Source organism: Gopherus evgoodei, chromosome 9 (genome assembly GCF_007399415.2).
Source record: "Gopherus evgoodei ecotype Sinaloan lineage chromosome 9, rGopEvg1_v1.p, whole genome shotgun sequence".
NCBI lineage: Eukaryota > Metazoa > Chordata > Testudines > Testudinidae > Gopherus > Gopherus evgoodei.
In genome coordinates this window covers 29,275,198-29,289,436 of record NC_044330.1, presented here as the reverse complement: position 1 = coordinate 29,289,436, position 14,239 = coordinate 29,275,198, and the positions used below count along the sequence as shown (strand labels likewise).

The 14,239-nt window shown below is 44.7% G+C and overlaps 1 protein-coding gene across 3 annotated transcripts in view; it reads left to right on the top strand.

Moving 5' to 3' along the window:
- The first annotated feature begins 13,294 nt into the window (after positions 1 to 13,294).
- HPS3 (HPS3 biogenesis of lysosomal organelles complex 2 subunit 1) overlaps positions 13,295 to 14,239 on the top strand; it is a 37,486-nt gene continuing 36,541 nt past the window's right edge. For 2 of the 3 annotated variants that reach the window (XM_030574351.1, XM_030574350.1), the window contains exon 1: positions 13,295 to 13,627. In XM_030574351.1, coding sequence (XP_030430211.1) covers positions 13,405 to 13,627 — 223 coding nt within the window. In that variant the 5' untranslated portion in view covers positions 13,295 to 13,404. The other variant, XM_030574352.1, reaches the window with a different exon arrangement.

Here is a 14,239-nt window from a genome sequence, read left to right as displayed (position 1 = left end):
CAGTGTCTGCTGGTGTCCCTTGGAATGCAGATTGTTCCAAGGGAACAGGGAGGAGTGTACTGTCCTACTTACTGTCTGCACACCTTGCCAATTGCGGAGGGGAATGCATGCTACCTCAAGGATTTTTTTTGTTTGTTTAAGGTTCATTCCCCTTGAACCTAATATCTGGGCACTCCAGAAGGCAGTATGTTGCCCTGAGGCACAATACCTGTGGGGCTAAGAACCGAGCTATTGTGCAAGTTAAAGGCTTAGATATTAAAAACTTGGAAGTTGAGAATGGTGAACAATAAGGCAGAATCTCTCTCTGGCCTGAGGTGGCATAGAATTCTTACTTTTCAAATAAATGGGAGATGGCCTTCCTCAAGTAAGCAAACATAGGCTGGTGGCTTATGATCAGACCATCCTCCTTCAGTCATGGTACATTTATCCATCTTTCCTTTTAAATCCTTTTAACTCACTGAACCCTGCACCTGATGTTGGAAATGGGAGGGAATCATTCAAAGCCAGAAGTCATCAATACAGTTATCTCCAAAGGGGTATTCTAAAAGTAAATCAGTATGTGTGCACAGAAATGTATACATGGAGCCACTTCTCACATATTCCTCCCAAGGCTCAAATTGTAGAAGTTCAATTCTGTTTGTGGATATAAACACAGTAATTACATAGCTATGTATTTAGTGGGTAATATGTTCAGGGATACAAGTGTGGAACATTGTCCTGTTATTCATGAACGCCATGGTAAGAACATGAGTAGGTGTTTGTTACTTTGGTTACATATAGAACATGGGCTGAGCTGCGTAGGTGTGCACTGGGAAAGAGGACGCAAGAGGCCTCCCTCACTTGCACTCACTGGCGACAGGAAGAATCTCAGTACTTGCATTCTCAGAGTAGAAAGACTTTGGAACTCCTATGCCATTATAAACTCCTGTGTAATAAACTACAGTAACTTCCCACTTAATGTCCTCTCACTTAACGTTTACATGCCTGCTCAGTTACAGAAAATGCTCCATTCAATGTTGTGCAATGCTTCACTAGAATGTTTGACTGCCTGCTTTGTCCACGGCTGGCAGCCCGGCTATCAGCTCCCCTACACACACACACACACACACACACACCTCAGCGCCTCCCGCCCGCTGGCAGACCCCATGGATCAGTGCCTTCCCCCTCCTGCCCACAGCAATCAGCTGGCTTGTGGCATTCAGGAGGGAGGAGGAGCCTGTGCACTGTGTCCTTGCTCCTCCCTCCTGAATGCTGCAAGCCAGCTGATTGCTGCGGGCAGAAGGCAGGGGAGGAGTGAGGATGTGGCGTGCGGAGTAAAGGAGAAGGGGGGGGAGGAGAGGCGGGTTAAGGGTGGAGGCTTGGGGGAAGGGAGGGTGTGGGCGGGCTGAGGGTTGAGCCTCTCACCCCTGCTGCTTGCAGAGTAGGGGAAGCTGCTGCTGCGCAATATGTGTCTCCTAGCTTACAGCACCTTCAGCCTCCTTGCCTGCCTCACTGTCTCTAGTGCCAGTGGGCTGTGCCTGTGTGGGATAAGGCGGGGGCACCTCTCAACTATAGTACTGTACTGTATGGCAAAAATAAAATAAAATCCCCTGGAACCTAACCCCCCCATTTACATTCATTCTTGTGGGGAAATTGGATTCGTTTAACATCGTTTCACTTAAAGTTGCATTTTTCAGGAACATAAGTACAATGTTAAGTGAGGAGTTACTGTATCCTAGTGTTGGTTCCCCAAAAGCCTGGGAAAGGCCTCTATAGATGTTCAGTGATCAGAACTACAGTGGCACTCCGTTGAGATGAACAGGCATCGTCTGCACATTTCAGAGCATTATATCTTCTGATCCACCCCACATGCCCCTGATCTGCAAAAATTGGCATAATTTGCAAGATAGGGATTTTAGAAACCCCATTTTTCCTGTGTAATGGGAATTCACAGAAGAATCAGAAATGTACATAGTTGGTTAAAAGACCACTGAATAGTATGGTATGCAATAAAGTATTTCATTTTACTTGTCTGCAGTTACTGTAGATGATTTTACTAGGCCTGTCAAGTGATTAAAAAATTAATTGCGATTAACTGCACTGTTAAACAATAGAATACTTTTTATTTAAATATTTTTTGATTATTTCTACATTTCAATATATTGAATACAAAGTGTACAATGCTCACTTATATTTATTTTTGATTACAAGTATTTGCCCTGTAAAAAAACAGAAGAAATTATATTATTCAATTCCCCTAATACAAGTACTGTAGTGAAATCTCTTTATCATGAAAGTTGAACTTGCAAATGTAGAATTATGTACAAAACACCTGCATTCAAAAATAAAACAATGTAAAACTTTAGAGCTTACAAGTCCACTCAGTCCTACTTCTTGTTCAGCCAATCGCTCAGGGCTTGTCTACATCACAAAGTTGCAGAGCTGGTGAGGGGGTTACAGTGCTGCAACTTAGGAGGTGTACACATCTGCAGGGCATCACCAGCGCTGCAACTCCCTGTTTGCAGCGCTGGCCGTACTCCCATTTTGTCTCGGGTGTAGAGGATCCAGCGCTGGTGATCCAGCGCTGGTAATCAAGTGTAGACACTTACCAGCGCTTTTCTTGACCTCCGTGAAATAAGCAGGTATCCACGCATACCTGAGGAAGCCTCTGGTAATCAAGCAGGTCTCCTTCCCCGGTTTGCTCTCGCGTTCCCCGAACCCCCGAGCAAGCAGGTCTCCTTCCCTGCGGTTTGCTCTCGCGTTCCCCGAACCCCCGTGCAAGCAGGTCTCCTTCCCTGCGGTTTGCTCTCGCGTTCCCCGAATCCCCGAGCAAGCAGGTCTCCTTCCCTGCGGTTTGCAGGGGGGTTCGGGGAACGCGAGAGCAAACCGCGGCGAAGCTGGTCTCCTTCCCCGGTTTGCTCTCGCGTTCCCCGAACCCCCGTGCAAGCAGGTCTCCTTCCCTGCGGTTTGGGGAACGCGAGAGCAAACTGCGGCGAAGCTGGTCTCCTTCCCCAGTTTGCTCTCGCGTTCCCCGAACCCCCCTTGAAGCCGCCCAACAGCGCTGCAGTGTGGCCACATCTAACACCACTTGCAGCGCTGGTTGCTGTAAGTGCGGCCACTCTGCAGCGCTGGCCCTATACAGCTGTACTAATACAGCTGTAACAACCAGCGCTGCAAAATTGTAGATGTAGACATACCCTCAGACAAACAAGTTTGTTTGCAGGAGATAATGTTGCACGCTTCTTGTTTACAATGTCATCTGAAAATGAGAGCAGGTGTTCACATGACGTTGTAGTCAGCATTTGAAGATATTTATGTGCTAGATGCATTACAGGAGGAACCTGAGCCTGAGAAGGAGACAGAATTTACCAATGTACATTGCCAAAGAGCCACAGTAATACGTCAGCAGCCCCCTATCAGCTCCCCCGCTCCCAGCGCCTCCTGCCCACTGGCAGCCCCTCCCTGCATCTGCCGATCAGCTGTTCTGTAGCGTGCAGGAGGCTCTGGAGGAGGGAGGAGGAGCGAGGGCATGGCAGGCTCAGGGAAGGGGTAGAGTAGTGGCAGGGCCTGTGGCACAGTCAGGGTTTGAGCAGTGAGCACCCCTGGCACATTGGAAAGTTGGCGCCTGTAGCTCCACCCCTGGAATCGGTGCCTATACAAGGAGCCACATATTAACTTCTGAAGAGCTGCATGTGGCTCCGGAGCCACAGGTTGGCCACCCCTGCATTAAAGATTCATATGTCCCTTCATGCTTCAACCACCATTCCAGGGGACATGTGTGCATGCTGCTGACGGGTTCTGCTTGATAACAATCCAAAACAGTGCGGGCTGATGCATGTTCATTTTCATTATCTGAGTCACACGCCACCAGCAGAAGGTTGATTTTTCATTTTTTGGTAGTTTGGATTCTGTAGTTTCTGTATCAGAGTGTTGCTCTTTTAAGACTTCTGAAAGCATGCTCCACACCTCATCCCTCTCCGATTTTGGAAAGCACTTCAGATTCTTAAACCTTGGGTCGAGTGCTGTAGCTATCTTTAGAAATCTCACACTGGTACCTTCTTTGCATTTTGTCTAGGGCTGCCGAGAGGATTCAGGAGGCCTGGGGTATTCGGCGGCGGGGGGGGGCCAGCTGAAGACCTGGAGCAGAAGCAGCTCCAGGGGCCCAGGCCCCACCAGAGTTTTCTGGGGCCCTCGGAGCGAGTGAAAGACCCCGTGCAAATACCTTTCCTCATTTTCTGGTGATATTGTAAATAAGAAGAGGGCAGTATTATCTCCTGTAAATGTAAACAAACTTTTTGTTTTAGAAATTGGCTGAACAAGAAGTAGGACTAAATGGACTTGTAGACTCTAAAGTTTTGCATTGTTTTGTTTTTGAGTGCAGTTATGTAACAAAAAAAATCTACATTTGTAAGTTGCACTTTCACAAAAAAGAGATTGCAATGCAGTACTTGTATGAGGTGAATTGAAAAATACTATTTATCATTTTTACAGTACAAATATTTGTAATCCAAAATAATATACACTTTGATTTCAGTTACAACACTGAATACAATATATATGAAAATGTAGAAAAAATACAAAATATTTAATACATTTTAATTGGTATTCTATTGTTTAACAGTGCAATTAAAACTGTGATTAATTTTTTTAATCGCAATTAATTTTTTGAGTTAATCGTGTGAATTAACTGTGATTAATTTATAGCCCTAGAAGTTACATTTATTAACTAAATTAGCCATTATTAAATTATTTACCAGTGAACTACTCAAATAAAGATTACAACTTTCAAAAGAAAAAAATAGGACAAAAGTGTGCAATGGAAATTTTCTTAAGAGTACTGCTTTCTGACCAGCAGATGTCCCTATTGATATGATTTTCCTTTGATGACAGGACACAGAAAGATTGCTAGATTTAAGTTGTCTCAGTTTTTAAAATTCCATATTAATTTTTACTCCTGGAAATTATATTTTCCCCCAAAAATAAAAGTAGTGAGCTAGTGGTTGTCTCAATGCAATTAAGCTGTATTCTAGTAAAGCCCACTGAAGTAAATGGAAGGATTCTCATTTTATTTCTAAAGCCTCAGGTTCAGGGCAATAATTCTTTTCCCTCCTCAAATGGATCTCTGGGAATGGCGAACCATGGCCATTTGGAGCTGTCAGGGGCCATGCCTGTGAATGGTCAATGTAAACAAATTGTCTTGTGGCCCACCAGCGGATTACCTTGATGGGACGCGTGCTGAAGATTGTTGACCCCTGCTATAGACACTAACTTTTCACATGGTAATTTAATTTCTTTTAAATTAAAGCTAATGTTAAAATTATATAATACACAGGTTAAGGAAAGAGTGTCTGTACATCTGGGCATAGTGCTTAAATTGGCTAAAAGTACAAAGTTTGATTTAAAAGTCATGCAATACATATACTACATAACTTGCAATAACCTAAATTTAGGTTAATAAACTTAACCATACAGTTTAGATATTAGCATCCAAATATTTAGGTACAACACTCATGAAAGGTTATACAGAGAGTAGCTTGTGGAAAGCAAATATAGCAATGAGTGCAGCATTTAGGATAGGTTGTCCTTCAGTAGATATAATCCATCAGAGAAGTATTCCAGTTATTTTCTCGACTTCGCTTCTGAATGGCACTTCAGCTCATCTCTCCTGGTATTGCCGATGTCCAGTGATATGTCCCTCGACCACCTGATGGCATCTGACACCATGACTTGCTACACTGAGTAATCACACTGTTAAAAAATAGAATACTAATTTAAATTTATTATAAATATTTTGGATGTTTTTTTACATTTTCAAATATATTAATTTCAATTACTACACATAACACAAAGTGTACAGTGCTTACTTTATATTATTTTTATTATAAATATTTGCACTGTAATAAAGATAAACAAACAGTATTTTTCAACTCACCTCATGCAAGTACTATAGTGCAATCTCTTTATTGTGAAAGTACAATTTACAAATGAATTGCTTTTATTTATTTACATAACCACTCAAAAACAAAACAATGCAAAACTTTAGAGCCTACAAATTCAGTCAGTCCTACTTCTTGTTCAGCCAAGCACTAAGATAAACAAATTTGTTTACATTTACAGGAGATAATGCGGCTCGCTTATTTACAATGTCATCTGAAAGTGAGAACAAGCATTCACATGGCACTGCTGTAGCTGGCATTGCAAGATATTTAGGTACCAGATATGCTAAACGTTCGTATACCCCTTCATGCTTCAACCACCATTCCAGAGGACATGCTTCCATGCTGAATTTAATTTGGCATTCTATTATTAAGAGTATGATTAAAACTGCTATTAATAGCGACTATTTTTTAATCTCTGGACTGAGGGTTTTTTCAGTCGTTTGACAACCCTGATATTTATCCTTGCCTCCTTTAACTGTTTTCTTTTTTAAAGTGGCTGGAAATACATCATTAGCCAAATCAAACTCAGGATCTTTTCATTATACTGAAGTTTCCTTTGTGAAGGGGGCTTCATTCAGTTCCAATAGGCTTTTCAGATCATATCCCATTAAGAGATTAGAGAAAACTTTTGAAATGTCATGTGAGAGAAGGTGCAATTCATGTTGATGCATAGAGAATGCAAAGATATATAATCATATGACTCAGCTGAAGATCGTAGTGACTATCTTGGTTGTAACTGATTCCATATGCCTGAGGCGTTGGAGAAAATCCAATCTTTTGTTTCTATAACCAGATATCTGGCACAAAAGGAAAAGCTTTAAAAGCCAGAGGAGAGAAAACATACTATGCACATATGTTGTTTTAGGTTCTATAGGTGTCAGTAAAGCAATTATAAAGCCATCCAATGGTAAATTATATGTATTTTAGAGGTACTTGTAAATATTTATTTGCTGAGTACACAAGATATAGAACATGCCTAAAAAAGAAAAGAATTACTGCACTGAAAAACTTGCCATATCATTGCTTTTAAGTTCTAAAATTCTCATCTATGCTCCTCATTGTCCAGACCTCTGAGTTGCCAAAGAAAAGTTGGACTTTTGGAGTGTTTAATTCATCATAGGAAGAACAATGAGCAGAAGCAGAATACTTAATTTCTACTCTATTTTATTCACAAGTATTTTTGCCTTTCAGTAAAGATAAAAGTGCGGGAAGGAAACAGACGCAGACAGCTTGTGTGTTCAGGAAAGCGCCCCGCCGTGAGGCGTGGCAACCTTTTTATTCTTTCAGTTACAGCATCATGCATAGCTTACAGCCTTGTTTACTTGTTTCGCATTGGTGGAGGACTCTTTCTTCCCCCTTTCCCCCCACCCGCTGCATGTGGGCAGAGCGTGCTGTACTTTCCTAATCTTGTGATAATATGGAGTCAGCATTCTGAGACAAATCAGCATTCTGTGGCAAAAGGGGGTTTTGCAGGAAGCGGTTTCTGGTGGCCTGCCAGCCAGGACCGATCCCTACATCTCCCCCTTTTCTTTAAAAGGAGAGGGCAGACGTTTGTTTGGACCATGGGCACCCTTGGGTGCACAACGAAATTAAGGAGGGGATGCACTGAATGCCACAGCAGGCGAGTACGAGGAATAAAAGGCAGAGTCCTCCATAGGTTATTAGCTGATGTAGCCAACCCCATCCTGGCAGCCAGCTAGATAGCCAGTCCCACCAGGATGAAAATGGGTCATTGTCAATTTGAATTTGAACAGTAAGATTCTTAATAATGGCTAATTGATTTTCAATAGCATGAGAATGATCAGAAATATTAAAACAACACATATCATTAACTTTTTCACAGCCATAATGATGCAAGAGCAAAAGATAATCAATAGCAGCTCTATTTTGCAAAATGCCATGGCGTAATTGCGTTTGTTCCTCATTAAGCAATGCCACTGCAATAGACGTGGCATTAAGAGCTTTAGCTGCTGAACAGGCTAACCGGTTAAGATTTTTACTATTCATAATTGTTAAGCCAGGTATACCAACTAAGGAAGCAGCCAGAGCCACATACTCAGTTTTGGACAGGAGCTCAACTTTGGAATCACAATCAGCTGACAGCTGAGTATACGAACGCTTTGCTCGTGGTGTATGCTCAGACCGGGGAATAAGAATAAGGGACAGGCGGCTGATGCAGCAATAGGTGCCATCAGTAAGATTAGCTGGGATATAGTTAAAGGTTCGGTCAGTGCATGTTCAGAACCATCCAGGGGGCAATTTTATGTGCTTGTAAAGGTAAGAAATATTATATGGCCTGGAACAATTGAGGGGGGTGGCAGGGAGAGTGACACAGGTGTGCGCTGTGCAATTGGTCATACGTGCACAGCTAGCATTTAAATCAGCAACATAAGGGGTAAGCAACTGAACAGCCCCATTTGGAAGATGTTGGGACTGGGGTCCCCAATTATGATAGGCTGAAAAGCCCAAATTCTTAATTGTGGTGTTGCTTTCTAAGCTGGAGTAAAACCAGGTACTATTTTCTATCTCATTGGCATCATGGCAAACTGGGATAAGGCATGTACCAAGTAATTGTCCTACTGCTGTTTGCTGGGAAAGGCAGAAATCGGTACGATTAATAGAAAGAGCCAGAACCTCCCACACGTTGGTAGCCTGGGAATAGGGGGGATGTATTGCTGTCCCAGATCCCAAGGGCAGACAGACAACAAATATTATTATGCTCAATAAAACACAAGAATTAGCATTTAAACAAGCAATGAGGGCAAGTAAAAAATTCTCCGGGGACTTCTCCTTATCTTGTTGCTTTAGCAGGTGTTCAGCCTGTTGGGAGAGAGACTTTATCTGCCCCCACGTTACTGGAGCATTGGGAGGACCGCGGTATCGCTCTTGAGACAAAGTCACTGTTGTAGTTACCAACGGGTTAAAATTAGGAATAGGATTGTTAAGGCCCTGGTGCCACGCCATGCTGCGGGCCGCCTGTGGGGTCCTCTTTCCACGGACGGATGTAACGGGCTGGGACCCACACAGGCCCCTTAGGTATGTTAACGGCTGCGTAACCTCGCCCCCAGGTAATCAAGGGGACTGGGGCACTCCACGTTGTTCCAGGGAGTTGTCGATACGTTACTTTGGGGGGGGGGGGGGGTTCTTCCTTGCACCGAAAGTGTTTTTGTAAACGGGATATATAATGGTTACCATCAAAAACAAGATTTAAATGATTGATTGTATAGAGCACAGCTAGAGCAGTCTTTCATTGGTGGACCTTTATATCAACCCCGTCTCCTGGTTCCAAGGAGTGGCAGGGCTGCTGGGGTCTTTGGATAGCGCTTCTTTACCTGTGAGAAAAGAAACTTAACACATTTTGTTAGTGCCTGGCAGTGTTTTGCAGATCTCATAGCTGCTTGGGCACATTCAAGCCCCACCCCCCTTTCCTTGGTTATTAGCCAAGTTTTAGCTGTGAGCAGTGTCCTTGAATGGAGACAGTGTCTTATCTACAGTCTCCTAGCTTCTTTTTTCTTTTTAGTTAACTCATTTTGTTCTCTTTTTTTTTTTTTTTCTTCTCCCTTTTTGGCTTCCTTTAACCTGCAAAGGAAACTTTCACTCTTCACTTATACACCTTTTCCCAACAACGAACACGTAAACATTGCCATTATACAGTACATTAGTCTTATTATTTAATATATGCCACACATACTTTTTTACTAAAATAACCTTATTACAGAACTTTGGAGCAACGAGCTAGAACAAGCACACCCACTTTGAGGAGTTCATTCAATTCAACCTCTAGTCCAATAGCTTTCCACCATCCCCAGCCCTCTGGCTAGAAATTTGAGGCAGCCAGAAAGATCCCATGTACAATATGGGGAGTGGGTTAACTTTTCATGTCTTTGCTTTCAAAGACCGTTGGCATGCAAATTATAACAACAATTTCTTTAATTAACAATTTGGCCAATGAAGCTTCTTTTTCTTACTTAAGCAAATGCATTAGACTTTAGTGTATTACATTTTCCTGATTTATCCAAACACCTTGTATTCCAAAGTTGAATAAAACAAGTATCTGCATTTAACCCTTTTATTTAATTTTAACTAGACTATCCTATGAAAATATTAAACACAACAATTTTGGCCACGAGACAAACACCACAAGACAGGACATAGAACACAAAACATAATTCCTGTTGTGCCAGTAAATGCATGATACGTTGAATGCTGTTCAGCTGGCATTAGTTTTCTTTGATTATCTGAAAGACAAAAAACAGAGGTCTACCCACCCCTTCTGGGCAGACAATCATTGCTTGAAACATACAAATACCCTTGTTGACTTCAGGCAAGAACAGAGGAATTACCCCATATTTTCTTATATTTGTTTCATAAGCAGCCTAGGTTTTCAATTACATAACACTGTATACATTCTTCAGCTAATTTAACTAAATTGTTCATAGCCAAACCAAATAATAGCAATTCAATAATTTCTTTGCCTAAATTTATTTACAAACATTTCGCAGACACCAAGAGCCCTTTTCTTTAGCATTTTTACAAAGTTCAACTGCTGTTTCCTCCAGCAACTACAGAGTTAACTTCTCACTCTCCCTTAAATCACTTGCTTGTCTCCCAACAGCCACTTTTATCAACTTAAATCACCATGCCAAGTAAGTCCTGGGTATTTGAAATCCCCATGCTTACACTTACTGACTTCTTCCTTCCACTACACTCGTAAAGTTTTCCAACCTGCTTTTCAATCTCTCTCTCTGTTGCCTGCCTGCCTGGGCCCGATCCTGCTTTTCTTGCTGAACCGTCCCTTCCATGGGCACCAACTTGTTCCACTACTAGTTTAGCTAGGAGGGTGGGCTTTTTAACTAGCCCCCACCCCTCCTGGTCTTTTTTCTTAAACCTTCTTACTCACAAGACTACCCGAGTCCTCCTTCATGAGGCTTGCCACCTGAACAAAAATCCAAACCCCTTTAGAGAGTTTACCTAGAGACCCACCCATCTGTCTGCTGACACTTAAACAGAAAAAAGAAATTACACAGAGCGCAGAGGGAATTACAGTCTAAGTCAGACTTTCCCACTTCTATACACTGTCCGCTACAGGGGACGGGACAGAAGGATCTCAATTTAACCTCAGAGCTTCCTCGCACTCATGGCTTCCACTCCAAGGAATTACGAACGAGAGGTTCAGTTCCGCCCACACTCCTAACGCCCAAATGTATACAGAGCAGAAAAACAACAGTAACCGGTTAAACAGAACAGAACCAAAACCAAATAGCGTTTCCTTATCCTATTAAGGCATATTTTTACTCATGCAATTCTCAACATATAGCACCAACAGTACCAAGCAAGGCAAACACAAAATAACAAGGGTAAAACAAATAGATGGTGTAAATTCTGCAGTGCTTCCCCCTTCTTAATTGCTCACCAAGCTGTGACAAATTTCTGTTACCAATCTATCCCTCGTGTCAGGTGATCAGGCTGACACTACAGGATCGCTGGGGGAAGATAAAGAAAATACACCATATAACTGAATTTTGAAGCTTCATTAATAAAATAATAAAACAACAATGGAGAGTGTTGGGAACGCTCCCACATCACTCAGGAAAACATTAATGCCCCAAGCCCGAAGCTCCTTTCATACTTACACAGGTACGTCCAGACTGGCCACTTCTGTGTGTAATGTTCAGAGGAGGGGGAGAGGTGGAAGGGAGATTATCCTGTATACAGCTTGTCCAGAATTTCCAACATGCTTCTGCTCTTGGGAGGGCTGTTCTCTTACACCCTGGAATCTCCTGCGGCGTCTCTTTCAGAGATTCAGTCCAGGTCGGCTGCCTGTGGCTTCTTTGGTGTCACCAAGCCACACCGACTCCAGGGTCACAAAGGCACACTGTTGGGTCTTACTGGACAGTTAAGCTTTGCAAACGTAATTTCAGTTCTGTAACTTGTATTTCCTTTTGCTCCGCCTCTGTCTATATTTTTTCCTTCACAGCCATCTGGGGCCGAAAGCAGCCTGTACTGCGCTCGGAGCCGGAGGGGGCAAAAGGGAGGGGGCGACGACAGCAAGGACTCAGAGGGGGCTAGACTAGGGGCTGTCGCCTTGGGTGCAGGACTTGGGGTTTCAACCTCCGTGACATATGAGGGAGGTGGGGTAGGGGTGGGAGAGGCAAGCGGGGGCGCCTCCTTTCGCAAACGCCCGATTGCCTCTGTACAATGTTGCCACAGCAAGATGTGTTGGATGGGCGCTCGTGGCTCCCTTAGGAGCCATTCGCCCACATTTTGCCAGTCAGAAACCTCGAGAGTTCCTTTCTCGGGGTACCAAGGGCATTTAACCTCTATAACATGGAGCAAATCCTCCACATGTTGCTGTGATGCTGTTATGCGACTGGTTACCTTGAGTAACTTAACCAGCTCTTTCGCATGAGCCTTCTGTTGCACGGACAAGTCCCCCCCCATACTCACGAGGGAGTGCGCAAAGACGCACTGTGGTGCACCACGGCTCGACCGGCCGGTGGGTACGGAGGGCTGGAATCACGTCGGGGTCACCAGATGCGGGAAGGAAACAGACGCAGACAGCTTGTGTGTTCAGGAAAGCGCCCCGCCGTGAGGCGTGGCAACCTTTTTATTCTTTCAGTTACAGCATCATGCATAGCTTACAGCCTTGTTTACTTGTTTCGCATTGGTGGAGGACTCTTTCTTCCCCCTTTCCCCCCACCCGCTGCATGTGGGCAGAGCGTGCTGTACTTTCCTAATCTTGTGATAATATGGAGTCAGCATTCTGAGACAAATCAGCATTCTGTGGCAAAAGGGGGTTTTGCAGGAAGCGGTTTCTGGTGGCCTGCCAGCCAGGACCGATCCCTACGTAAAAGAAACAGCAAGTTTCATATATGTGATTCCACTTTCTGAACTCCAGCTAAAGACCTGTGTCTCCACACCTTCATTCAGCAGCAATATCTCTGCTCCAAAAACACAATTTCCAACTCTGGTGCGTGTCTGTCCCAACCCTGCCTGACATATCAAAGACACTAATAGCCGCGCAAGCACACTGGTGCGCACACAGATATACAAACAAAAGTGCGGGCACTGATATGCACACTAGCACACGCAGATGTAGATCCACGCACGATGCGTGCACTAACAGTTGTGCGCGCACGCTCACACGGACATGCATTGCTAACACACACGCACGCGTAACTAATACACCCACAAAAGTGTGCACCCCCTAGCTGAGCACCCCGGGACGCACATACACATCCTCCCAAGGCCTGCGCTCATTCGGGCTCCAACGCAGATATTGCCCTTTTGGGAAGCACCGGCCGGTGCTGACGCCTCTCCCCACCTGACCGGGACTGGGCGGTGCGTGTTGCGGAAGGGGCAGTCTCCCCTGTTCTCTGAGGCCTTGCGGGAGGAGTCTGTGTCTGGGGGTCTCCGGGCTGCAGCCTGCTCTGGGCCGTGGAATGCGGGTTGGTGCAGGTGCGGGTGCCCCGCTGAGGAGGGCACCATGGTGCAGCTCTACAACCTGCACCCGTTCGGCTCGCAGCAGGTGGTGCCCAGCAAGCAGGAGCCGGCGCTGTTCTGCTGCGGCCGGGACGCGCTGCTGGTAGCCTGCGCGGCGGCCGGCTGCAAGGTAGAGGCGTTTGCCGTGGGCGACCAGGAGCTCTGCGAGCCGCTCGGCTGTTTCAACACGCTGGGCCGGGTGCTGCACATGGCATACAGCGAGGCGGGTAAGAGCCGGGACTGGGGCAGGTACCAGCTCCGTGGGCCAAACTCCGGTGTCTTCACGGAGCCATCGTGTCCGGCTGTCGCCCTGTGGGGACGCGGCGGGAAGGTGGGGTGACCCTGCGCTGGGAGCACAAGGTGATGTGCCCAAAGCGGTGTTGTCACAGGTTCTGGGTCTTGTGAATGCAGTTTCGTCTTGCAAAACAAAGGGTGGTGCTGGAAACGGCTAGGCCAGTGGCAACCTGGTGGGGCCGATAGGGAAGTACAGCCCTTCCTCAGCTCTGTGCCACTGAAAGTGACTTGGTTCTTTTGAGACAAGGAGTGTGAGGTAGCGAGTATCATTTATTGGACCAACTGCCCTTGGTGAGAGAAACAAACTTTCCAGTTACACAGAGCTCTTTTCCAGGCGTTGTTTCTTCTGTTTGTTCCTTTTTTGGAATACTTCAAACAAGTTTTTGACTCCTTGGAAAACAACTTGCAGTTCATCATTCAGCCTAAAACATACATCTCTGCCATCAACACCTTGATCTTTATAAATATTTGTTTTCAGGATAAACATATTGTCTGTTAAGTGTGAACCTAAACAAGAGACTTTTTTTTTTAAGAGTATAAGCTGC